Below are 24,966 nucleotides of genomic sequence, written 5' to 3' on the forward strand. Positions count from 1 at the left end.
GCTACTGCGAACGGGAGTCAAACCTGCGATCTCGTGCACGAAAGCCCCATCGCCATAGCCGCTGAACCACCACGACCAGTAGGAGTAAGCGATCTGCTGGAGCTGCAGCAGAGAGCTTGCTACACAGGGCATACACATGGATGCAGACATAACATGGGAAAACTTAAACTACGCGATGAAAAAATAGAACGCAAGTAGCGAATGAAAACAGCACTTAAGCACTTCATTCTAACTAGGTACACTTTAGAAACTCGAAGGGTGGTGCTGGTCCTATATGCCATAGTCATAAATAACAAATTACGTGCATTGGGTAGAAGACAAGTATTGTGGCTTATTGAAACTGTATGCGGTGCCAGAAAACACACTGTGGTATTGTTGAATGTGGCAGTTGCAGCTCTTAATAAATTCTGACAGAACTCTTCTCGCTGTACGTGACTCGCGACGCTAATGCGATTAGCATTCAAACAATGTAACGAAATCACGTATTGCACCGCTGAAACGCGCCATGTACAGTGAGTGTACTGCGGTGGGACCTCTAGACATGCAGCGCCATCTGGCACCGCCGCCGCGAAGTCCGCCTGTGTCCTCCGAGATGAGGGGGGCGCCGATGTGTGCAAACGCTGAGAATTGTTCTTTCGCTGGCCTCATGCCCAGTGGCATATGTCCAGTAAGCCAAGGTGTCGTAGAGTGCAATCGTAGATCAGCTCGCCAAAGCGTTATCTTGAATGAGGTTCGTTGAAGTTCGGCACATAATTTGTGCATTTGTGGCACAGCTTGCTGAAGCTTCGGGATGCAGTGCTTGCGGTAACCGCGTGACCTGGGTTTGATTCCATCCAGCACAGGATACATTTTAGATTTTCCTTTTTTTATTGAACACGTTGGGGACAACAGATACACAGATGATCGCTGAGCAAGAACTGTGTAAAGTGCCCTATAGTGGTATTCGCATTAATATATTTTTTAAAAAGAAGAATACTGCACGACAGCACATACTAGCCATCACAGCCGAAGGTGGTGACGGCACTGTTACGGGCAAGAGACTTGTACAAACGGCTTTAGCATTGACTGGTGTTTAAGTGTCATCGTGTGCTGCGATGATATCTGTCTGTCTGTCCATTTTCTCCGTATTTCTTTCTCTGCGCCTCCCATCCCCTTTCCCCCAGCGTACAGGGTAAATGTGTTGTCCGACTCTGCTTCCTACGTTTATCCTTGCGTCTCTCGCTCTGTTTACAGGAAGAAAAAAATGAAAATGTACGCCGCCGCGTCGCTTCTCTCCCAACGATATCGGATAGCGATAACCACCTTGTCGAACTTTCCACATTACTGAACTATGTAGGATGTGCCCAGTCTTTCTTTCTTTAGACTTCTGTGTCGTCCGTGACCCTCTCGCCTCCTCCCACCACAGAGCGGCTGAAGTTCGTGCCGGCGCCGGTGAGCCGCAACCTGGAGCTGGGTTCCAACGCAAAGGTCTACTGCCGCGCGCGGGGTAGCCCGACGCCCATCGTGCGCTGGATCAAGGAGCAGGAGGGCGGCCGCCAGCCGCCGTCGCTCGAGTGGCCGCCGCACATCCGCGACGAGAACGGCACCCTGCGCTTCCAGGGGGTGCGCGCGCAGGACGCCGGACGCTACACGTGCGTCGCCACCAGCACGCAGGGACTCATCAACGCCACCGTGCGCCTCGACGTCATCAGTGAGTGCTGTTGGCCGCCGCCGGCATCTCTTGTGCACTGATGCACCAGCTCGATAGCGGGTCTAGCGCGAGCAGACAAAACTCGAAATAACGAACTATCCAATATAACGAAATAAGTGTTATATAATGATTAACGCTCAAATCAGTGTCTATGGAATGTACGCCTACAACGAAAAGAGGATGTGATTCCGCATCGTAGCGTTTCACGCGCCCGCTTAGCGTAACTCCTCGCTGTGTCGCCCTTTCCTCTCTCCCGCGCAGTGATGCCCCGGTTCACGGTGCAGCCGTCGCCGACGCGAGCCGTGGAGGGCTACAGCGCCATGCTCCACTGCAAGGCGACGGGCGACCCCGTGCCCACCATCCAGTGGGACCGCAACAACGTGCTCAACAACTTCGACCCGCAGCGCTACCGCGTCCTCGACAACGGCTCCCTCTACATCTCGGAGGTGCACCGCGACGACGACGGCAAGTACGGCTGCACGGCCGGAAACAGCGGCGGCCTGCGGCGCGTCGAAGCCAGCCTCGTCGTGCTCGGTGAGAGCGCCTAGCCGCTGCTGCTGCTGCTGCTTGCGGGTCAACAAACTCTTTATTTGCCGGCGATTTACGCGACGGATCGGGCCGACTAAGTGGCACGTGATCGGCCTGTGCAGCTGCGTTGCGTTTCGCTGCTAGGGTGAACGTTCAACAGTGACCACGCGGTCATTGTTGGGGACCGCGCACATCCAGGGGTTTCGAATTTTTGGAACCTGAGCTCTGCGTGCGGTGCAACAGAGAAACTTGAGGTACCTGGTATGCGTCCATGCTGTATGAACAGCGCCGATAGAGTGGAGAAAAAGTTTGATTCCGTCTTTGTTAAGTGAACAAGGTGGCTACCTGGGTCATTTGGTTATTCATGTATACTGACTGCAAACAGCTCGAAAAAAAAAAAAAACGAGAACGAAAAGCAAGCAGCGCTTGTCCCGTCTGGTTGCTTTTCTTTCCTATGTTGTCATTTTCGCGCTGTTTTCTGTCAGTGTAACGTGAGATACATACGGTATCTCACTTTGAGTGAGAAATCATACGGTATATTGAAGTATCGTTGTATCGAATTGATCTCGGGCTTGGGTGTCGTTTTTAAGCAAACGCGCCTTTCGACGGCGTTTTCTGTCGTTTATTTCTCAGACCTTGAAGATTTCCGCAATTTCAAAGAATGCAATGGGTACGATCTCGCCATCGTCGCAGTTCCGACTCACCCGTGTTTACGACGGTGCGACTTGTGCAGCTTCCTCCATGTGTAGTATTTAGTTCTGCCAACTACCATTGCTGCGGGCGATGGCGATAGATCTGTCGCGGTTTTTTTAATCACAGAACTCCGGAATTATATATCTGCTGCTCATGGTGGCGAGCCGAGTTTTTTGTACAGTTTCGTAAGCCGAAAATTAGCGTGATATTTTTTGCAACAAATTTGTTGTCTTGATGTGCCGCTATTACAAAGAACGTATAAAATTTCACTCGCTATTTAAAAATATTTCGTGTTTTGAAATCTGTTGCACTGAAATAGGTTTAAGTTTAAAAAGTAGCGGATATTCAAAATATCAAGCGCCATCTATGAACTTGCCTCCAAGCGCCATCCTCCATCTCTTCTGGCGGTGTCACGACAAAACAAGTGCTTGCTCGATAGCATGGCTACCAATCTAGCGCAAAAGCGATACACGACTGCTTCTATGCCGACAGAAGTAGCCGTGTATACCGCAGGGTGAGAAGCCATGTTCTAAAGACCACACGATCGTTACGAGTGTGAACGCGAAATTCTTAAGCATCGTATGGCTGTGGTATGTGACAGCAAAGAATGTTTCGCATACATGTTATTTATTAATTTCTGCTATGTCGCTTTGCTGCTGCTTCTGCGGCTTGAACTTCAGGGTCAACGCCTGTACGTCGCTTCACTTCTGCTTCTTCCGCTTGAACCAGTGAGTCCTCTCGCTTACGTCGCCTGGCTGCCTGCCTCCACGCCACGTATAAAGGCAGGGCTGTTTTTGGCGGATTAGGCGTCTTCGCTCCCGATATCGAGCTCGCCCGGATCGCTCGAGGTTCTGAAGGTTGACGACACGTAAACAATTTTTGTATAGTGTTTGCATACAAGCTACTACACCCTACACTGGCCAGCCGGGCGAGCCGAGCGAGCCAGCAAACTCCCCTCTCCCCCTCTCCTCCTCCTTCTCCCTTCCGTCAAAAGATAAACACGCTGTGATGTTACCGGCGCGCAGCAACTTAGCTTGCTGCCAATTAAAGTATGAACTGCAAAAACCAACTTCGACGACGACAAACACGTTGCTAAACTGAGGAGAAAGCTAGAAGAGAATGCCGTAAAATCTGTTCAGTCCATTTAGAGAGCGAAAATTGGACATACGTATGTAACTTTGGCTAGTGTTCAGCAGGTGTGACTGTTCCGAGAAGTCTGTAGAATCATGTCTTAAAAAGAAAATTTGAAAGACCGCTAGAACGTTTTAAAAATTTGGGATAGAATCCGTTTGTGAATGCAGATGTTGACTTAATTTCCCCCTTTTCTGCGCTATTTGTTTCAGCTCCCCCATCTACCGCTCCTTACCCCTCTGCCCCGTGCCCCAAGCGGCGTTGAGCCTGCCGGCAGCTAGCTAGTTAGCTGTAGCTATGCCCGCCACCAGCGACAATACATTCTTTGTTTACGTAAGACGCACGCGAAGGCGATCTGTACGTTTATGTAAGCGTAGGCAGGCAATACGCAGCACAGTAATATTGGACAAAGGAAACAACGCTTTACACGACGATATCAGGATCAACATAAATGCAAAGAGCAGAAGACCTTCCTGCATCCGAATAGGGAGCTACGCGCTGTTCCTCAAATGCAGCCTTGACGATAAGTCAACCTCGAAGCGTTTTCGATTTGGCTGCATTTTTCTGCACCAGTTCAGGGAATGCGACACTTCCGTATTCGTTTTTTTTTTATGTGCAGCACGCACCTCCTGCACTCTCCTAGTTCATTTGAGAAAGTACGTGAGTTCTCGGCGAGTTCGCGAATGGCCCTCCTCGATGGGAGGGGCAACCACCGTGCAGCAACACGTCCACGCAGCATCCGAGCTCCGACCAGCTTGTGGCTTTGTGTCAGTGTCGTTCGGCAAAGTGCTCTAGCGATCCGCAGCATCAGCGACTTGCTTCGATCTAAGACACGGAAATTGCTATACACGTTTTCGAAGCGGCGGGCAAGTAAAATTAATTAGGCGTCGCGATGCGCATGCTGCGAACTTCTGCCGTCTTTCGTCCTGCTTCTCGCCGCTGGCCATGCTGTACGTCTGCTGGGCTCATTCGCCCCACCCGAAATAAAGACTTCTTTTGTCAAAAAGTTATTTCTTCTTGTTCTTCTCTTTGACACCACCGCAGATGCCTAGCGTATCACGCGTCTGTTCAAGGAACCGCAAGTAGCCGCAGACCAGCAAGAAGACGTGGCCGCGTCCAAGCAAATGCCGGCTGCCACAGAGCCTGACCTTGTGTGTGTTTGTGTGCGCAGTACATTTGAAAGGAAAAAAAAAAAGACATATCGAGGGCCACGAGGAGAAGCGCCGAGTCAGAAAATGCCCGGGGATCGCTGTGGCTACGAGAAGACGCTACGACCATAACGATGCCAACAGTGCGCCAAGCGCGCCGAGCCAAAGATAAAGCTTACGCTTTTCTCTTCATTTTTGCGAATAAACGTGCAGCGCTACTGTAGGCACTGCACTTGAGCTTTGGCAACTGGCACTGCACTTTTACGGCACTGCAACCGAACAACGAGGGTGAATCGGAAAGTATTGGCCTCTATTGTTTATTAGCCAAAATAAGGTGATTACAAATATACGTACTATGCTACGTGCCTTACACTATTTTCCCACATGGTAACCACACCGGTTGAGACATTTTGCCCATCGCAGCAGCAAATTTGAACATGCCCCTTTTGTCAGTCAGTGACGCACGCGGGCTCCCTGAAGGCTCATTGTCATGTAGGTGTCCACAGCCTTTTGCGAACTCGCAACACCACCACCTCACACCTCTCAAAGCGAGACACCCTTTCCCATACGTAGGTTGCATTTACCTGTGAATTTCGATGGGCATTCGCCCGTTGCACCATAGAAAACGAATCACGCTTCGTTGCTCGTACGCCGTGGACGTGCGAAGCGCAACCGCCAGCTTCAGCAACTGACAGCAGCGCCGTGCCGCGGCGCTACCGGCAGATAAGGCCGGGCCGGTCCAAGAAAGGTCCACCGCTGGGAATTGATGTGTTGACTTCGCCTTTACAGCCGTAATTTGGCTAAAGAAAAAAAAATAGGAGCAAACACTTTCTGATTCGGCCTCGTAGTTCAGGAAGTGCTGCCAAATCGAAGAAACTATTATGGTGCTGCCGCGTCCCGTATAGGCGCCAATGTCACGTAGTTGACGAACCTCGAGTTTGCGTTTCGCGTGCGTGCAACTCACGCGTCTGAGCCAAGCATAATACTAAAGCCTGTGAGACAAGCCCAAGTAATATTTATGAGGCTAAATTCACTTTGGGCGGACCACAAAGAAACAAACATCTCGGCACAAGTTCTTATTCGACTGGTCGAAAATAGGCGCTCCAGCTACATCCAGATAGTTCTTCCCTATCGCCCGACTCTAGAGCGCCGAGAGGCAGGCTTGCCGTGTCGGAGCAGCCTAGAATTAATGTTTTCGCTTATTGGTCTCGTGACCCCGACCCTTCCCGAGCTCACGCTGTCGACGACAGCGGCGACAATTATTATTGGCGGCGTCGCTGGCCGTGTTACCTGCAGTTCCCATCAGATTTCGCTTCTTTCCCTCTCACTGCTCCAAAAAGCAGCCGGCTGTTCAGTTGGCGCAAGATATCACCTGTACTTGGGTGCAGAGTAACTCCGAAATCGGAGCGCTCGAACTTGTGGGATCACAGTGACCATCCGAAGATTTCGTTACAATACGCGAGCTCCAACGCTAGGCCCATTGCGGGAATGCAATGCACATGGAAGTTAACCGTCCCTGTATGCCGGTACGTGGCCTACGCGCCCGCGGATTACCTCCAATTAAGATACGATGCGCGGGCCGCATATACGCTCAGCCGCGCGGGGCAGCCATGTGCAGCCACGGCCGGGCTAAAGCAGGAGATGCGCGCTCGTCAGCACCCCCTCCCCTTCTAGAGCACTGGATCGGGTGACTTCCAATATGAGCGCGCAGGAAGACGGTGCCACCATCCTTCTTTGCTTGCCCTCGCACGTTTTCCTCTTACCCACGGCACACGGCGCGCAGGGCACGATAGGACCTCGTAGCACCTTATGCGGAACATCACGGCGACGGCGAAAATTCGCCTGGAATTTCTGCATAATTGCTATTGCCATAAGATATGGTACATGCGTAATTGTTCACGCCCAACAACTGTTAACGCGACTCGAACAGCGTTGCTGATTAGGCTGCCCAGCTTTAAAAAGCATATATTCAATTTACGAAATTGTGGTAGCAACCAGCTCGGCAGCTAATAAATTGAAATGAAATACCATCGATTCGCTCAACAAAAACTTACATACACAAATGAAGACTGTAGCATTAAGTTAACTTCTCGGGCAAATGAAAAACAAAATTTTGCGAATCCACGTGAAACGAAGCCTTCGTGAAGCGTATAATGAAATGCTTTAAGTTTGTCCAATTTCATTCATGCGCCTTTGGCATAAAGGAAACTGGAGCGTGCCCATGGGCTCTCGTGCACCCGTGGTACACAATGTGACGCCGCTTTTATTGTGTTCTATTGGCTTGTAGTGGCTTGTATTTCTACATTTCTTTTTATTTATGTTAAATGTACCGGCCGCTTCTTCTCCAATCTCCTCCCGTTGTCGATATATGTGCCGTAGGGTGGAACTCATTATCATCATCACGAACACGCAGCGTTCATCTCGAAGAGCTAGCTGGCGTTGGCACTCTTTGGCCAAATCCCGCCCGTGCTGGGTATGCGCCGTAGCTGGTACCGAACTCATCATCGTCATAACCAACACGCGGCGACATTCGGAAAGACCTAGTCGTCGTTCGCAGGATAGAAGCAGACGTGTGAGTAGTGACCTAATGTTTAGAGAGCATCGGGCTGCTGTCCTGGGCCGCCGAGGTTCGTATTCCGCCCGCCGGACGCGCGTCCTTATAAAGAGTGAGGAGGAATTTAACACGGCGAGAGCCCGATCAGCGACCGACTGGCTACAGGCGAGACCACAGGATGGTAGGCAGAGAGAGCTTCGCGCGCAATATGCACAAAGTAATTGTGGAGTCAGGTACTATATTGAGCAAGAAAAAGCACCGTAAATTAAGCGCAAGTAAAAAGGTGGTCACGTATGAAGCAGTCGAATGAAAAATACACTAATATGCAAGTAGCACATCAATAAGGTACGCAATGAACTCGCTAAAGCAATACTTAGACTTATTGTACTCGGAACATAACAAGCTGATTGTTCCTAGGCAGAGAAACAAACATCAGCCATCACATACAGAACGTGTCGTCAGGAATGTCATAAGTAACTTCACAAAAAAAAAGAAAAGGGAAGCGAGTTTTGTGGACATCCCACTAACTGTGGGAATCGACGTTACATGCGAAGCATTTTGCAGGTTCCTGGCTAAGCTGCATTCTTTGAGGTGCGGCAAACCGTTACCAGGTGAACCAGCGTGTTTGTGTAAATCGTGTGGTTGTGTTCGTGTGCATCGCGAGCGTACGAGTGTGTGTGACAATAGCAGTGCGACCAAGTCGTCGTGCTGACTCGTCGTTGTGACCACGTCGAAGGCGATCGTACGTATGGCAGCAAAGGCATATGACATCTACACCGGCCCTTCGACGCGAGCTTGTACGACGTGACAATCATTGGGTTTTACATGGGTAGGGGATGATGCGTAAGGGAGACAAACGCCGATTGTGACGTCATCAACTTTCATCATCATCAAATTTTACGGAACACAACATCTGCGAAAAAGCTGAATATCTGCGCACCCTCACAACGCAGCCTGGTATTGGCATTTACAACCGACTACCAGTGTATGTGAACAACATTGTAATGTGCGGCTTTGCTAACTACTGTTATGCACAGGCTGCTCGGAAATAGAACGTTTTCTGAGATCCCGTGGTCAGTAAACTTTTGTGGTTGACTGTACCTATGACTACGTGTATGTCATGTGATGTAGGCTGAAAGGGCGATGGCATTTGTGTGTACTCTGGCGGCGAAATGTTAAAACGGGATGAACTTTGGCGTTCATGAGGTTGGCAGAACCCCGCACTGTTTCTACCTAGCGTAAACTGCAACGAGGAGAGCGCTGGGGAAACTGGGCTGGTCCCGCAGGTAGTGCTATCAGTCTGACACGGCGCTTCAAAGCGCGAGCTGTCGCGAGGAAAGAAGGCGAGAAAGGCGAAATAGTGGCGCATGGCCCACCTGCCGAGTCTTTCAATGAGCTCACTGCATTTGTAACGAAGGAAGTATGCCTGTGATCGATTAAAAAAAAAAGTTGTGAGATCGTGGCGTAGTGAGAGCACCGGGCTTCTGTGCTCGACGGCATAGGTTCGATTCCACTGTCGGTCACACATTACTTTCTCTTTAATAAAGCGAGGCGAAACAGATACCGACCTGCCGCGGAGTGCCAATAATAGCACCGTTTACATGAATGCGACAACTGGCGCATTTCAGCGCCTCGCATCACGTCAACTTCCTAGCGCATCGCCTCCATGTAAACGGGGCTGATGCGCTAGGTAAGCGCGTCACATTAATGCGCCAGAAGGGGTGGATTCGGACGTGTAAGTCGACTTTCACAGTGCATGTAAACGGGATCGCATCGCATTACAAATTCTAGGAAATTGAATTTGCCATGTATCTGCTGCGCTCGCCGGGCTTCGGCGTGGCGTGACGCCGGAAGCGTCTAAAAGCGGTGCCTTGCCTTCGACGGGCGACACCGTGTGCCGCCACCATCGCAGCAGGGGTGATGCCCCATATGGCGCTGGCGCATCGCATTACACGTGATGCGCTGCTGTCGCATTCATGTGAATGCGGCTAATGAGGCAAAGAATGCTTCGCTATGAAATAAAGTCTTAAATAAAAATGCAAAAACTGCATTTTTTTACCACAGTGAAACTACAGAAACCCGAGTATTGCGTATTCCTCTTCCTTGATGCGCGAGGACAAATTCCTGAAGGGAAAGCTACGTAGCCAAAGTGCGCGCAAGAAAGCGTTCCTGAAAGTAGTCTCACGTTCTCATCCGCATTATAATTTACGCTGGGGAAGAGAAAACATGATCTTATTTACGCCATGAAAATAAGACAAGATACACTACTGAGCGTCAAATCTGACTTATTTTTTCTGCTTTTCCCTTTTCCGTTTGGGCAAAAAATTTGAAGCCGTTGCACGGGGAAGCTGCGCTGATTTAATATTTGGTCCAAGAAATTCAAGGTGCTGTAAGACGCTGCCGGAATAGTCGGCGTAGTAACACATATATGCAGAACCTCCGTCCCGGTAGCTTTCCCTTCATCGTCACAGAAAGTTGTCCGCTAGTGTAGGCCGACCGTGGGGGCGGAGCACTTATGCGGCCCGTGCGCCATATCCTGGAGGTGATCTGCGGATGATGTAATCTGAGGGTGAGGTAATCTGAGAGTGGGCCGAGATGGTTGCAGGTTTTATGCGTGCAGCGTTCCCGCGCTCGTAATCTCGGAGGTGGCGTAATCTCGCGGCGCTCGACCTATTTATCTGTGTCTCTTGGTCTCTGTTTTTCTTTTTTCGCCGCCTTAATTCCAACAATCTCAATTTTTCGAGGCTCGGTGAAGCAAGACGCAACAACACGAAGCGTTCCCTCCCCGCTGCCGGCGCTCTTCATCGCACTCGTGTTGTGACAGTGAGTGTTCGCGGTCATCGAATAAGGCCTGTTCAAGTTTGTCTGTGCGCGCATGACACCAAGCTTGTTAACTTCATTAGTAAGCAGTGTTTACTGCCATTTTAAACTGCCGATAAGACTGCAATACTTCGTGTAGTTGTCTTATACTATGTTATCAACGCTTTGCCTTGCGGGCGAGACTGCCACATTTTATAACTTCGCATCACGTGATCTATCACGCCACAACACCAGAGCGACCTCTCCCTCCTCATCGCGCGTCGCAGTGAGCTTAATTGCTTTATCTATCAAAGTGACATTTCTAGAGCACTTCCAGAAGGTGCGGATACAAAAGGCTTGGCAAGGTCTGTCTTCTCGACTGCTTCTCCAACCAAGCTGCGTCCTTGTTCCCTTTCACTTAACTTCGTCGAACCTGAGTTTATGGCGATAGCAATTATATGGATATTCCTGGCAAATTTTCGTCGTTGGCGTGGACGTCGGCGTTGGTACATGCGGATTCTTCGATATGCTAGATAAATACTATATCGAAGCACCGAAGTTACTCGACCATGTTTTATGCTCTTGTCTGATGTACGTACTCGTCAGAATTTTGGCAGTTGTAGAGCACAAAGAACCTTCAAAAAACTGGATGAGCGATGGTTACCGTATAGGATCCAGACTCATTACGCGCAGCGTCAAGTCTCGATGCCCGTAACGCCACTGGCGGCGCGCGTGACGCTATCGTTCTGCATACGCCTGGCAACTGCCAGAGTGCTGTTCCGTCTGCCCAGAAGTTGTCTTGCGTGCTGCTTCGAGCCATGTCGCACCTGCATACAGTTGCGACACCGTCCGAGGAGTTAAGTGGCGACGCTAAACCTTGTTATCGCTGTCATCTTGTGTGTGTGTGTGTGTGTGTGTGTGTGTGTGTGTGTGTGTGTGTGTGTGTGTGTGTGTGTGTGTGTGTGTGTGTGTGTGTGTGTGTGTGTGTGTGTGTGTGTGTGTGTGTGTGTGTGTGTGTGTGTGTGTGTGTGTGTGTTGTATACCCGGATCGTTGCTGCTTTCGCTCTTGTTCTGTAGTGTCTCCTCGCTGCTGTTTTGCTGCTGTAAGCGAAGCAAGGAATGAGTGGTAGCGCCGGCAACAACCGGCTGTTTCCGTTTGTTCTTTTTTTTTCAGCAGTGGTATCTCTTTATTTAAAATTTTCTTACGGGCCTCGTATGAGGCATTGGGCAAGGGGGGGGGGGTGTCGCAGTAAAGACTAAATTGGTGCAGACCAAGACATCTATTTTACGTGCATATACAAACAGACACTATAAAAATTAAGAATGTATGCACAACATATACAAGTTCGAGAGCGCTGCAGCAAAACAACAAAAGAAGAAAAAAAAGGAAACGCTAGTGTGCATACACAAAAATTGGCAGAAAGATACAGTTTATACGGCAAGCAAAATGAGAACGTGCAAAAGTAGCCACTTCACCTGCAGTATAAAAAATAGAAGAATTATAAGCAAAATAATAAACTCAGAAATACAACACTTGAGTACAGAACGCATAAAACTGGAAAAGGGAAAATACTTTGTGTCGTTTGTCTTCGTTGTGCTTCGGAATATCAACTTATGAGCTGGCGGAAATTATCAGTACCGGTTTCGGAGACGATGAAATTGGGAAGAGCGTTCCATAACCGAACGGCACGAGGAAGGGCCGAGCACTTGAATACGTAAGTGTTGGTTTACTTTGTCGGTTCCTGACAGTGAGGTTTGCTGTTCAGTAATAGTTGGACAGTGAAGGCTGTTTCTTGTTTCAATTAAGAGTCCTGAACAGCCACACACCAACGATCGCCGAGCCTTACATCATATACAGCCGCTCTCACAACAGCGCCTTAGCCAATATGGCGGACGTGGCCAGTGTTGCCAGATGACTATGCATATCGAATACCCCTATAGGCTTTTTGTCGGAGTTAATATTTGAAGCAATGAAACCACTCATATAAAGTTTGTACTAACGAGATCTCGCTGCATGTAGGACGGGCGTCCGAAAATTCACCCGTTCCTCCGCGCACGCCATGTTTCGCCGAAAGCAGTAGCACATATGGTGCCAACGTTCCCTGTCGCCGAGTTTTAAAGCGAAAGCTTTACTGGCCGCGAACTTGCGATTTCGCCGTGGCGGTGCTCCGAGGAGGCACACTATGTCACGGTGCGTTCCTCGTCGTTGCGTTCGCCTCCGCTCGCTTCGCCAGCTGCGTCGCATGCCTGATAACATGTCGGAGGATTGAAAAGGAGAGCTCGCGTGCGCCGCAACCACAGTTGAGGCGGCAGTATGGACGGCGACAATTCTGAGAAGCAGGAGGAGGCCTGGAATCAACATCGGAACGAGATGAAGAGGAAACGAATCGCCCAGGAAACAGACGAACAGCGCGCCGTACGACTGGCTAAACGCCGCAACATAGCTAGACAACCAGACTAACCTGGACTTGCAATCAAGATTAACCAAGGCTAACAATGCCATGCTTTAGCTTTCGCTACGTATATCCTGGCATAGCCGAGCTGAGCCACTGCCAATTTTAGATATTTCGTTTGGCAACGCTGCAGACAGCGCGTATACTTCACACTTAATCTGGAGAAATCGGAGAAGCGCTGCATCCAGTCTTTCTATGGGAGCAGATTAATTCCCGTCACTTCTACGAGATGCGCTACGTCACAACTATGTACCGGCTCGTAGGTCTTGCCGCGAAATTCAGGAAGTAGTAGTTTATCCTTCATTTCTTGCGCTAATAATCGATGTTCTTTTTCCCCTCAAAGTAATGAACATAGAAGATTTTAAAAGAATAGCTTACCCTTCTGAACTGGTTTATTGTTGCTTGTTAGTGTCCCTGCGTAGGAGTGGATGGCTCTGTGTATGTACAACACTCGCGCTTTGCGTGCAGACTCCGAGGGCTACTCGTCGGGCAGCCTGCCCGGTGTCGGCGACCCCGGCGAGAACACGATGGCCAAGACGGTGACAATCACGCTGGGCGCGGCGGCCATTTACATGATGCTCGTCATGGGACTCATGATCTGGTGCCGGTTCCGTCGGGCGCGCAGAAAGGCCATGCTGCTGCTGCAGGTCTCCTCCGAAGGTGAGCCGCCTCGCTGAGCGAGGTCTATATTACGCAGATGACCGCCGAATTGCCGCACATTGCATTGATCTCGGAGGCCACGGTGAGGGGGGCGTGGCGGCAGGAGAGCGATGCATAACGAACACGAAGCAGTGAGTGTGCTTGCATGAAGATAACGTCACTTTTCATTTGCGGTAGATCTGTTAATTATTACAACTAGAAGCATAGAGTTTCTCACTACATTACCTAGAGGGAAATCTGGCGCTGCTGCGCTGTGGTATGCATGGGAATGCCGGTATATTGTGGATTCGGATTGGCATCGTTCTCGTAGAGACAGGACACATTGAAGACGCGCTTGGCAAGTACCGTTCCGTCTGTCACAATGATTCATTTTCTACTAGAACAGCACATGAAAAGCTGTTTTAGCTTTATTATTACGCGAAAACATGTTTTGTTTAACTATGAGAACTTGTTATTGTGTGTACGACTACATGTTACGTAAAAAGTATCAGCGGGCCGCTAAAGTTGGAGGACAGACGACAACGTTCGCGCTCGCTTTGAAACAGTTGGTCGTCTGTTCTTGCTTTTCTTCGCTTGGTCATGCATCGTGGGTGAGTAAAGATGTAATATGCGTGAATGGAAACATTTTATGAAGATTTTACTTTGAGAACGCGTTATTTGCGTAGCCATATCCACGTTTTAGACGAAGCCTCTTACAACACCAGCCAACACGAGCCTCGCAGACACATATACCGTCATTCCCATGACGGCACGGTGCCCCCTTAAGAAACTCCCATAGACGGTGGCGCCAGATTACCCTCTAGGTGTTATAGTGAGAAACTCTATGACTAGAAGCGTGCGCAAGCGATAGATGTAAGCGAAGACGAGTTAAACGAGAGACTATATAGTTAACGCAAGAGTGCACCTGTTTGGACGAACCGAACTTCGCAGAATGCTGAAATTTGGTGGGAATGCGGGGGAGGGGGGGGGAGGCATAAGGCGGTGCGCTGGCAAAGCTAGAAGTTCAGGGATGAACGCGGTGCGCTCTGGAAAATTATCAGTTTCGGTAGTTGTTTGTCTAGCTGGGCTCGTTTCGAGAATGTAAAGTACCGCGAAATAAAAAAGAAACTGCTAGGCGTGTCATCTAGAAACCTTTTACAAATAGAGTACGTACGTTCCAAAGCGTGCTGGCGAAAATCGGGTGCCTCGAGCGCCAGTCTCGCGCCAGAGTGATACGGCAGCGCCCACACCGCGCTGCTTGTGGTCTTCTCTTCTCACTGTGCTTCAGAATGGTGCACCGTGTGCAACGAGAAACTTGTCCGTTTGGTCCGAGCGTATTGGCATGTTTTCCAGTGGCCAAGCCCGACGACGACATCGCACCGACCGAGATGCGCGACAAGGCGGTCACCGTGACGGCGTCGGCGCGGGACTCGCTCGTGGCGCCGCACATCGCCGGCTGCGCGGTCGACGGCAAAGACGGCAACGCGGCCGACGCGCTCTCGCACAGCTCGGGCTCTCACTCGCAGCACTCGAGGCGCAGTCGGAACTCGTACGACAAGCTCCACTACCCTCGCCAGGACCTGCACACCATGATGCTGCTCGGTGAGTTGATCGCTCTTTGCCCGACGTGACCCGCGCCTGTCAGGTCGGTGGAGTAGCGTTAATAATAGGGTGACCAAGTCCTGTCGGTGGACTAACGCTTATCAGCATCTGCGCGCATAATTACCCAGGGCAACTTGGAGATGTGTGTTACGTGATGCGCGAACAAGAAGAAAACCCGAGGATACCTAAGCACCTCTTACGAGTTGTGAATACGAAAGCACTAATGTTCACTTGAACGCCGCTGAGTGGTCCTTCGAGTTTTGCGCTGCGAGTAATCTGCCGTAGCGGTACGTGCTGCCCGAGCGGGCAGCAGCCTGGGGTTCCAGGGACGCATGCCACCGACGTCCTGCGCGACGAGAGACCGAGGAGGCAGCAGCGGCCACCAAGGCCGGCAGGCGACAGCGGTGCTCGCTGCCCGAGCCAGTGAGCAGCAGCGCAGCCTGCGGAGCTGGCTCGGGCACCGCGCGCCGGCTTCCGAGGGCGAGACGGCGGCAACCGTCCGCGCGCGTCACGCGAGTGCATGCCTCGCCCACGACAACCCGTCTCCCCCCCCCCCCCACGCGCCGTCCCGTCGCCCCATACGATCCACCGAGGCGTGCTTGTGACGTGGCGGTCCATCATGGCGGTCCATCGCCGGTTCATGGGGCTTAGCGCCATCTGTATGTGGTGGGAACACTTCCGGCGGAAGAAAAAATAATGTGACGCCATGTCTGTTAAAAGCAGAAGTGACATCATGTTGTCTTCGAAGGCGCGAAATTTGTTTTGTTGTCCTGCCTTTGGAGCTGTATATTCAAATGCCCCGCCATTCGACTTGATGGGCGTTTCGAGCTTTCAGCGTGGAAAGAGATGCAGGAAAAGGCCAGCCGTACGGTTGTCGAAATCGCATCCCTGCCCAGAACGTACTTTCTTTGGAGGCCGACGAAAGCTTTAGGTGTAGAGTGCTGATCCTATTGTCGGATGCCAAGCCCGTCGGCCAGCGCAGTCGCGCGAAAACAAATACACAATTATCTGGCGGTCGTAACTCACTACTTTTGACTGAACAGATTAAGAAGCGATGAAGCTACCCACGTCACCACATTCAGACAAACTTCGACAAGCAAGAAAGCACAAACTGTGAGGGGGGCGTATTTCAACAGGTGACCTTTACGAGTGCACCTTTATGCACAGTGATAGTGGCGTCAACGCCCCCTGTACGCGATGGGCGCTGAAAAGAAATGCATTCATTAATAATAATGAAATTAAATAAACTTGTATTTTCTTAACTCTTGACGAATATATAAAATTGGCTAGGCATTTTATTTTCATTGAATGAATTTAACTGTGTCTCGCTTGAATTAAAAACGCGTTTTTCTTTCCCAATGTTTGTTCCCTCCAAACATAGTCGCGCTTCAATCGCTGATCCCATAACTCCCCATGCTGATGTCGGTGACAATCTGTACTGAACCGCTTTTCGCCCGAAGCTTCGCGACCTATATGAATCGACCTTGGCCCGGCCGTGTGGGTGCCTTATCTTCAAAGTAGACTGTACTATTCACTCTACTCTAAAGCGATCAGCGACATGGACAAAGTGCGTGCCCGCGTGGCCTTCATCTTGAAAGCGATCTGCGATGTTTGCAGAGTGTGCGTACTGCCAGTAGCTTCGTATGCGCTGTGCTTTGTGCAATAAAGTATTATTGTTATATCGATTTTTCGTTCGCAGTGAAGCGAGATATGCACAAAGGTCAATTCGATCGCTGCTGCTGCCCCGATTCCTCACTCCAGCATTTTCAGAGCGAGTTACCGCGCTCATAGAGCGAAATGTAATGCTTACCTGTGCGCGCATGACACCGTGCTGGTTAAGTTAGTTAAAACACATTGGCGGGCTACTTGGGTTGAATCCATTATAGAATGTGTAAGCGCAACTGAACGAGGACTTAGAGAGAAACAGACGCACAGAGACAGCACCGTCTCTGTGTGTGTTTCTTTCTACGTCGTCGTTCAATCACGCTTACACATTATATCATTGTTAATTTAGTTAGTAAGTGAATGCTTACAAGTTGATACGGCCGGTAAAGCTGCTATCCTTACTTCGTTTAGCTATCTCCTAATTTGCTATCGCAATCGGTGCTTCGTTTTTCTAGAGAAACTTGAGTTTTTTTAAGTATTTTTAATCAGTGACGAGGCCAGAATTTTTTTCGTGGGAGGGCGCATGCACTTGACCGGGGACAGGCCGGGTGAGGGGACAAGGGAGAGTTGGATAGGCTGAATACTACCACAAAAATTTTGGAAGGAGAACTCCCATTTGACTTTGCCACTGTTTGTAATGCCGTGCTTGTTATGCAAGACAAATGCACAGACTCCTTAATGGAGCTGCGTACCGCTGGCATTTGCCAACATGCTAGTTTCGAAACTATCGTGACCTAGTAGCGACCTTGACGTTTAACTGTGAGAGTAAAGCGCCTGAAAGAGATGTGTCCTACCGTCCATCCATTCCATTATGCTGAGACTAAATTGCATGGCTGTGCCATGATCTCTGAATCGTTATGTAATATACCATAGAGATACAACTTACGCATGTATATTATTGGAATGGCAACCTTTACTCGGCCGACCACGGTCTTCGGAGAAGGGAGAGGAGGGCTCATTTGTATGCTGTTAATCATTCCGGTGTCCGTCCATTGAGCTGGCACTGCACTTGTTCTTTTTTCTGGTTGGCCCATGCTTTCGCTGCATTGTACGGAGTCTGTGGACAGAGTAAAGGTCGTCATGAGCTCGTTGTTCTAACGTTATTGCAGTCGTCGCTGTGTTAAGGCTATCACAGTTGTCTTGTTAATGAGCACAGTTCAGGGAGCTTGCGCATGATTGCAAACGTCTCGCACGAAGTTGGGGCTGACCAGAGGAGTGTAATTCATGTCTCCATAAGCTGTAGTTCATAGCAGAGGTAAATAATGCAGTTGCTCTTTAACACGTTACTCGTGACCGTTTGTCGGGCACAGGTCGGGGAGAGTTCGGCGACGTCTTCCTGGCCAAGGCGAGGAACATCAGCGAGGGCGAGGCCGAGACGGTGGTGATGGTCAAGGCCCTGCACTCCCGCGACGAGTGGGCGCACGCAGACTTCAAGCGTGAAATGGACATGTTCCACAAGTTGAGCCACGAAGGCATCGCGCGCCTGCTGGGCGTCTCGCGGGACGTCGAACCCTTCCTGGTCATCATGGAGTACACCGACTGGGTGAGTGTGTGACGCTGCCACACCTCGTCGCTCCGAATATAGGCATGATGATAGGTGCGATACGTTTTAGAAACGAAGGTGGCAGTATATGAGCGAACAGGTTAAGTGGATGTAATGTATAGGTGAAGTTAAGAGGATGGACTAAGTTAAGTTGGTCACGTGATGAGTAAAGAAGATGACCGGTGGTCAATTAGGCTAATGGAATAGGTAGAAAAACACGGCCACAACGCAGTATATGGAAGTTACGACTAAATGTCGTAAGTGTGTGTGTTATCAGAGTTTCTCAGTGTTGCTAACTAAAAATTTTTAAAATTCATTTGATGCTTTTAAATAATATTTTTTAATGCTCCTCGTTGAGTTCGACAGATGGCTGAATTCGGGGCAGTGTCAGAAATTTCTGTGTATGTGTCACTCTTTTCTGTGCCTCACCCGCTGGTCCTTTGGAATCTAAATTAGAAAGTCACTTTAGTGGAAAGATTCCAGTTAATTTTTGCTACATGCCTTTCTCAAAACTGTGCTTAAATATGTGTACACAAGCACCTTCGCATTAAGCCACATTGGAATGTTGCTGCCGCGACGGGAAACCAGGCCCACGAGCTCGAGAGCAGGAGCAGAGCTTCATAACCGCTAATCTACTGCGGCTAAATGGCCGCATTCCAAAACTCAACATTGAGGAGGCGTTATTATTACGAGTATGGTCCTGGGTGGTAACGCGTGATATATCCTCATCCCGGGGGCCATGGAAAAGTAGCTCGCGTTGCGCGATTCCAACATTCACCACATGTCCAGCACTTGACATTCTGGAACTATATTCGTGTCCAGGGCGACCTCAAGCAGTTCCTGCTGGCCACTCAGAAGGACAGCCAGCGCAAAGGTCCTAAGCCGCCACCTCTGAACCAGGCGCAGGCCATCGGCGTCTGCCACCAGGTGGCGCTTGCAATGGAGCACCTGGCCAACCACCGGTTCACGCACCGAGACCTAGCAGCACGCAACTGCCTCATCACCTCGCGAGTCGACATCAAGGTCAGCTGTCCAGCACTGTGCCGTGACTCGTATGCCGCCGAGTACGCCATGCATCAGAACCGTTCGGTACCCATCCGCTGGACACCCGGCGAAGCACTGTTCGAGGACGAGTGGTCCACGAAGAGTGACGTCTACTCCTTTGCCGTGCTCGCCTGGGAGGTCTTCACCCAGGGCCTGCTGCCACACGCAGACAAGGACGACGCGACGGTGTTGAGGCTGCTCAAGAGTTCCGAGCTTCGCTGGACGGCGCCCGCAAGTGCCCCAACACCATTCGCCGAGCTCCTGGACCGCTGCTGGCAGCGATCACCACGCGACAGGCCTTCCTTCTCGGAGGTTGCCGTCAGGATTGGCGAGATCTTCGTGGACAGCAACGTCTGAAGGCCGCATGCCTTGTCCTACCTTGCTTAGCGTTCACATTCGATGTTCAGGGTCATTCAGAATGGTGGGCCTAATTAGGAAAGGGAGTGGGGATGGAGGTGCCGGGCTATTTCAAAGGCCATGGTAGGAGTCATTGGCATTGCAAATGTGTTGCTGCCACCCGGAGGTAGTCCTTCCTTCCCAAAGGTCACTGTCAGGATTGGGGACATTTTTGCAGACAGCGCAATCTGGAGGCCGCATACATCATCCTGTTTTGAATCATGTCCAGATTCATGGTCATTCATATTGGTAGTTCCGCTATTTCAGGCACATTGTCAATGTCAAAGACTGCTGTATGGATGTGAGAGACATTGGGCACTTCCCTAGGGCTATCTGTATGCCCTGTCTGTTTAATTCATTCAAGGTATGGTCGTACAGAGTACCTTTGCTGCGGTCGAGGGGTTCGGGTGAGAGGGGGTAGTTGCCGGCTTGTTTGCACAGGTACTGTTTGCTCGAGGAGGACAACTTATCTGATGCATTTCTGCATTACGAATGTGGGTGCCACTTCTTTTTCTCTCCGTAATGAACATTTATTAACAATTATCTAATGTGTGAGTTCAAGTATCACGATAAATTTAGGTAGGTTTATTCTCGAATTCTGCCCAGCATTCACAAACACAGAAAAGCTGGGATCGGGTTACTAAGGTTACCCTGTCTTTCTGCTGCCATTAAGAGTAGTTTTAGACGCTTCATTTGATAAGCAACACAATTTCATAAGATCTTTTAGTAAATGAGGCACTGCCACCACACATAGCCTAACTTTAACTGCTGTGCTTACTACAAAAGCATTTAATATAAGGTTCTAGAACTTTGTAGTGAGAACTAGGATGTCATCATATTGGAAATAAACACCAAGCATGTGTCAGAATTTTAATTTACACTTAAACTTAAAATTTATTCATCGTGACAATTTGGCAGAGCATTTCAGTGGCTAAAACATTGCAGTGTTAAGTAATATCAGCATGAAACAAAGCGAGGCCTTTTTGGCATCCTTTATTTATGTTTGTGAAGTTGTATTGCAATATTCTACAAAAGTGCAGACATGTTTTTACTCACTTTTTACAAGGTATACAATGTCATTTATCATAGTGTGTTTTACGTGTATTTATAAGGGGACATCTTGCGTGACATGAAGGCTAAAGAACTGCCAACTATACTTGCCACCAAAAAATGCGAATGCCAATCCAAAATGTCCTTTGACCAACAAACTATCTTGTCACAATGGCACTTTACACAGTGTTTTATAAGCCTTTTATGTCTTTACATGTTTTGATACCTATTATTTGTCTCATTGTGGACAGATTTGTTTAGTGTACATATGGATGTCTAATATTCGTCCATCATTTTCTGTCTTTTGACAAGTTGTCCATGCGAAGTCCAACGATCCTGGGCTAGTCATGTCTATTCACCACTCATGACCTACAGAATAATGTGGTGCTTTTTATAAATGTTGGACAGTGATTTTTTACTTGTGGAGAAAAATACATGCTTCTACACTCAGTGTGCATGATGTATAATGTAGCTTACATCATGATTGCATGCACAGCATAGAATAATTATGAGTACATAATATACATAAGAAGTAGTCTTTTCATATAAAGTATGGTGCATGTATGGAAATAACTTCCCAGCCCTTAAGGCTATGGCCAAGTTACCCATGCTAAATTCTGCTAGCTGACATTAGTCATTGCCTGCATAATAACCAGCATATTTGCCACAGAATTTCAACCTTGGTGCTATGACATGAACACTGTTCTTTGCTTATGAGCATCTTTATTAGAGAGCATAGAAAAAAAAGGAAGCTTTGTGGTTGACTGTCAACACAGCTAGTTATGTAGTTATATAATGAATCACAACCAGGAATCGGATGTTTTGCACTGCAATTTCACAAATTGACTTGCATTAGCATAATCTTGGCCTATTAGCGAGGTGGTTCATGCAAAATATGCTTTGAAAACCACGTGTTAACATATTCATGTTGCAGTGTGAACACAGCATGGCCATGTTGGCACGTACACACTTTTACAGCCACAGAGATAGAGGTAGTGCCATAAGCAAGGAAGACAAACGACAAGAAAACTATGAATATCATTATCGGAGTCCTGTTAACCCTTGCTTGTGGCATATATCTTGGCAAAGCTGTACACACAAGCCTCCGAATGCAGCAGTGTCTCGCTAGAAACAAAAGCTTGTAAACCACATAAAATAGGTAGAATATTGCGATATCCAGTGCAAACAGCTCAGAATGACTAGTACTGTCAAGCTGGAACAAAACGCTAATTCAAAGAAATGCAATAATGCCTGTTTTTTTTTTATTTACATCAAATTGCATTACATGATCCTTGCATAACTAGGCGCTTTATATAATGCAGCCCCAAAGCTAAATGTCTGTGACTGAATCGCACGCATGCTGATAATTATGGAAATGGAAAAGTGTGCTTTCTGCTTTATTTTCTCGGGTTTGTGTTTCATTCCAAAATAATGTCACATACCAAAGTTTGGTGTGCAATAATGGCAGTCCAACCTTCAATTACAGCTGCATGCTAGGATGATGAAGTTATGTTTTAATCAGCATGCCCAGTCCAAAAATCGTTGTCCCTTACTGATTGCCACTTACGCTTCCTGTATGTGCAAGCGGCTGGCCTCATTGTCACAGAGTCATCTCCATACAATAATGTATGTTTCATTGATGAACACTTGTCGAAGCATCTAAAGACATCGAACAGCGGGCCGGTTCATCCATGTTAACCCTGCTGCTGTATTTATTGCCATGAACTTAGATTTCATACACCTATAGGATCAAATCACTCGACTTACGCTATTCAACCCCAGACACCTAAATGTCGTGAAACGCTTAAAAACATTTCAAGCTACATTTTTTTCTTAATCTGGAGGCAACATTTTGGTATAATTTTTTTCACTGCTTAGTGTGTAAAATGTATGTTCGCATGCAGAGAACAACTTTCACCTGTTAACTCTGTCATTCCGGTATGGATGGGTCATTTTTCTTCATCAAAATTTGTTTAGTCTCCCTCATGCGTGAGTTTAGAATTACATTCACTGTAACAGAATACCAATTTGTCATGAAACATCACACATTGCTGTCTTGAAGAAATGCTTGACATCTTGAGCAATGGTGGAAAATTCGCAGGCTTTTGTTCCATGCATATGTTTCTTATAAAGTTGGTTTGCTGTAATAAAGACAGAACCCGTCTATAACACGCTGATCGCATCTGCTTTCATTGTCGTGGCCACTATTTATTGCTGGACATTGCTGACACCGTAAAAGACTGCTCTTTTTGTTCCATGCTGTTATCTTTATGGTCCTGTGGAATCCATAAATGCGGTACTCGTATGGCATCATCCATGTCATGTGCAAGCCATTCGTCGTGTTACTAAAATATTTAGGACACCACAGTGTTACAATTTTTTTATTTTTGACAGAACTTTCTTCCATAAAACTGCGGAATTTATATGTTTATTAGCCTTGTCGTTTGTCTTCACATATGCTGCTTTTGTTTAGTATGTTTCTTCCAAAAACCGCCCTGGCTAGACGTCATGCGTTGCGGAGATCTTTACGTCCCAGTATTGAAGGCCGTTTCGATGTGCGGGGCTGTGGACTGAAGGGGTTACAGGCCAATTAAAGCCATAGCTGCCCAAATAATGCACATAGAAATGAGCAAAATAAAATGCAGAGAAATATATATGCTTGCTATTAATATAGGTATACTTCTTATTCAAATTAACTTCCTAATTTCTTATAATGCTTACTGCAATAAATCAATATCACTGTTTTGTCTTCTAAGAAGAGCATTTAGATGTGCAGCCTTGCCTCATTATTGACTTCACTAATAGACGGACAATGAGCTTTGTGACCTCTTTACTACATAATGCCTTACAGGATAATTTTCTTGTTTCCCAGAATTCCTTTTCCCCAAATAGGTTTGTTTCACGTAAAACTAAAGTTACTATCGGCTATGAATTAATGTGAATGTTTCTAAAAAAAAATGAGAAAATGTAACATGACTGGCATTCAGTGAACCTGAACTGGTTCAAGAAGAATCAGTTCTTAGTTTGTACATATGTAATCGCTCAAAATTTCATGGTGTGGTGAAATGTTTGTATTCACAAACAAGCTCGCTCTCAAACGGCCTGTAACATGTAAATCCTTTCAGGTAATTATGTTAAAAATAGTATAAGATAGCAATTGAACAGGCACATTGTTGACACGCTTCACATCTCATGCAAGACAGTGGAAGTCACTACTACATCAAAAGTGCTTCTCATTCACAGAAGATGTTTGAGATTGTAAAGTCCTAACAAGCCATAACTCTAAGCTCATATTGGGCCAAGGTAGCCAATAATCAACAACGTAAGCTCATTCTTGGCTTGTCAATCCATGCAAATAAATAGAAGTCACAGGAACTTTGTACATGTTGAACATTCACATGAGAGGCATTGGCTGCAGTGAAGTCGGTCTTGAGCAGCCGCTGTTTGAACCGCTGATGGTAATGAAGACGGCCGGTGGTCTCTCTCTGCTACTTTTATGCTTTTCTTTCCAGTTTATCATTCAAGTGCTTTATTGCTATTGTGAATAGTAGCATAAAATGTAAGTTCACCTCATATATGTGTGGCTTTCTGTGCTTGTTTTGGACATTTGTGCGAAGCGTCATCCTTCTGTGGCCATTCACGGGCCAACTTTTTTGTTTGTATGTACGTGCACGCATTATAAATGCCCTGAGGCCGTGTGACTGTTGTGTGTGTTCTGTAAATAGGTGAGCAGCCTTGGAGAATTCCTTTAGAAAATAAATATTGCCAGAAAAGTGAACTTGTAGTCTGGAAATTTTATTTCTGTCCACAGAATGTTTTTTTTTGTCATATTCCTACACTACAGTTCAAGCGTGATGAAAGCGAATGAGGGGGATGAATTGGGCTCTTATAGCAATTTAGTTCTGTCAAAATCTGCAAGGTAGCAGAGAGAGTTTCTTCATAATAGGAAAAGGTAACTGCCATCCACCCAAGAGGTGTAGGAAACTTTGAAGAAAACACATACGTGTTTACCAGCAAGAAAGTTTCGAAGT

At 48.0% G+C, this 24,966-nt stretch overlaps 1 protein-coding gene across 1 annotated transcript in view; it reads left to right on the forward strand.

Moving 5' to 3' along the window:
* The window catches only part of LOC142587865 (inactive tyrosine-protein kinase 7-like), a 173,426-nt gene extending 148,790 nt beyond the window's left edge, over positions 1-24,636 (forward strand). Inside the window, exons 8-13 of the mRNA XM_075699185.1 lie at positions 1,406-1,690; positions 1,952-2,224; positions 13,465-13,656; positions 14,989-15,237; positions 18,213-18,445; positions 19,268-24,636. Coding sequence (XP_075555300.1) covers positions 1,406-1,690; positions 1,952-2,224; positions 13,465-13,656; positions 14,989-15,237; positions 18,213-18,445; positions 19,268-19,846 — 1,811 coding nt within the window. The 3' untranslated portion in view covers positions 19,847-24,636. The remainder of the gene's footprint in view (positions 1-1,405; positions 1,691-1,951; positions 2,225-13,464; positions 13,657-14,988; positions 15,238-18,212; positions 18,446-19,267) is intronic.
* Positions 24,637-24,966: the final 330 nt, after the last annotated feature.

Source organism: Dermacentor variabilis, chromosome 7, assembly GCF_050947875.1.
Source record: "Dermacentor variabilis isolate Ectoservices chromosome 7, ASM5094787v1, whole genome shotgun sequence".
Lineage (NCBI taxonomy): Eukaryota > Metazoa > Arthropoda > Arachnida > Ixodida > Ixodidae > Dermacentor > Dermacentor variabilis.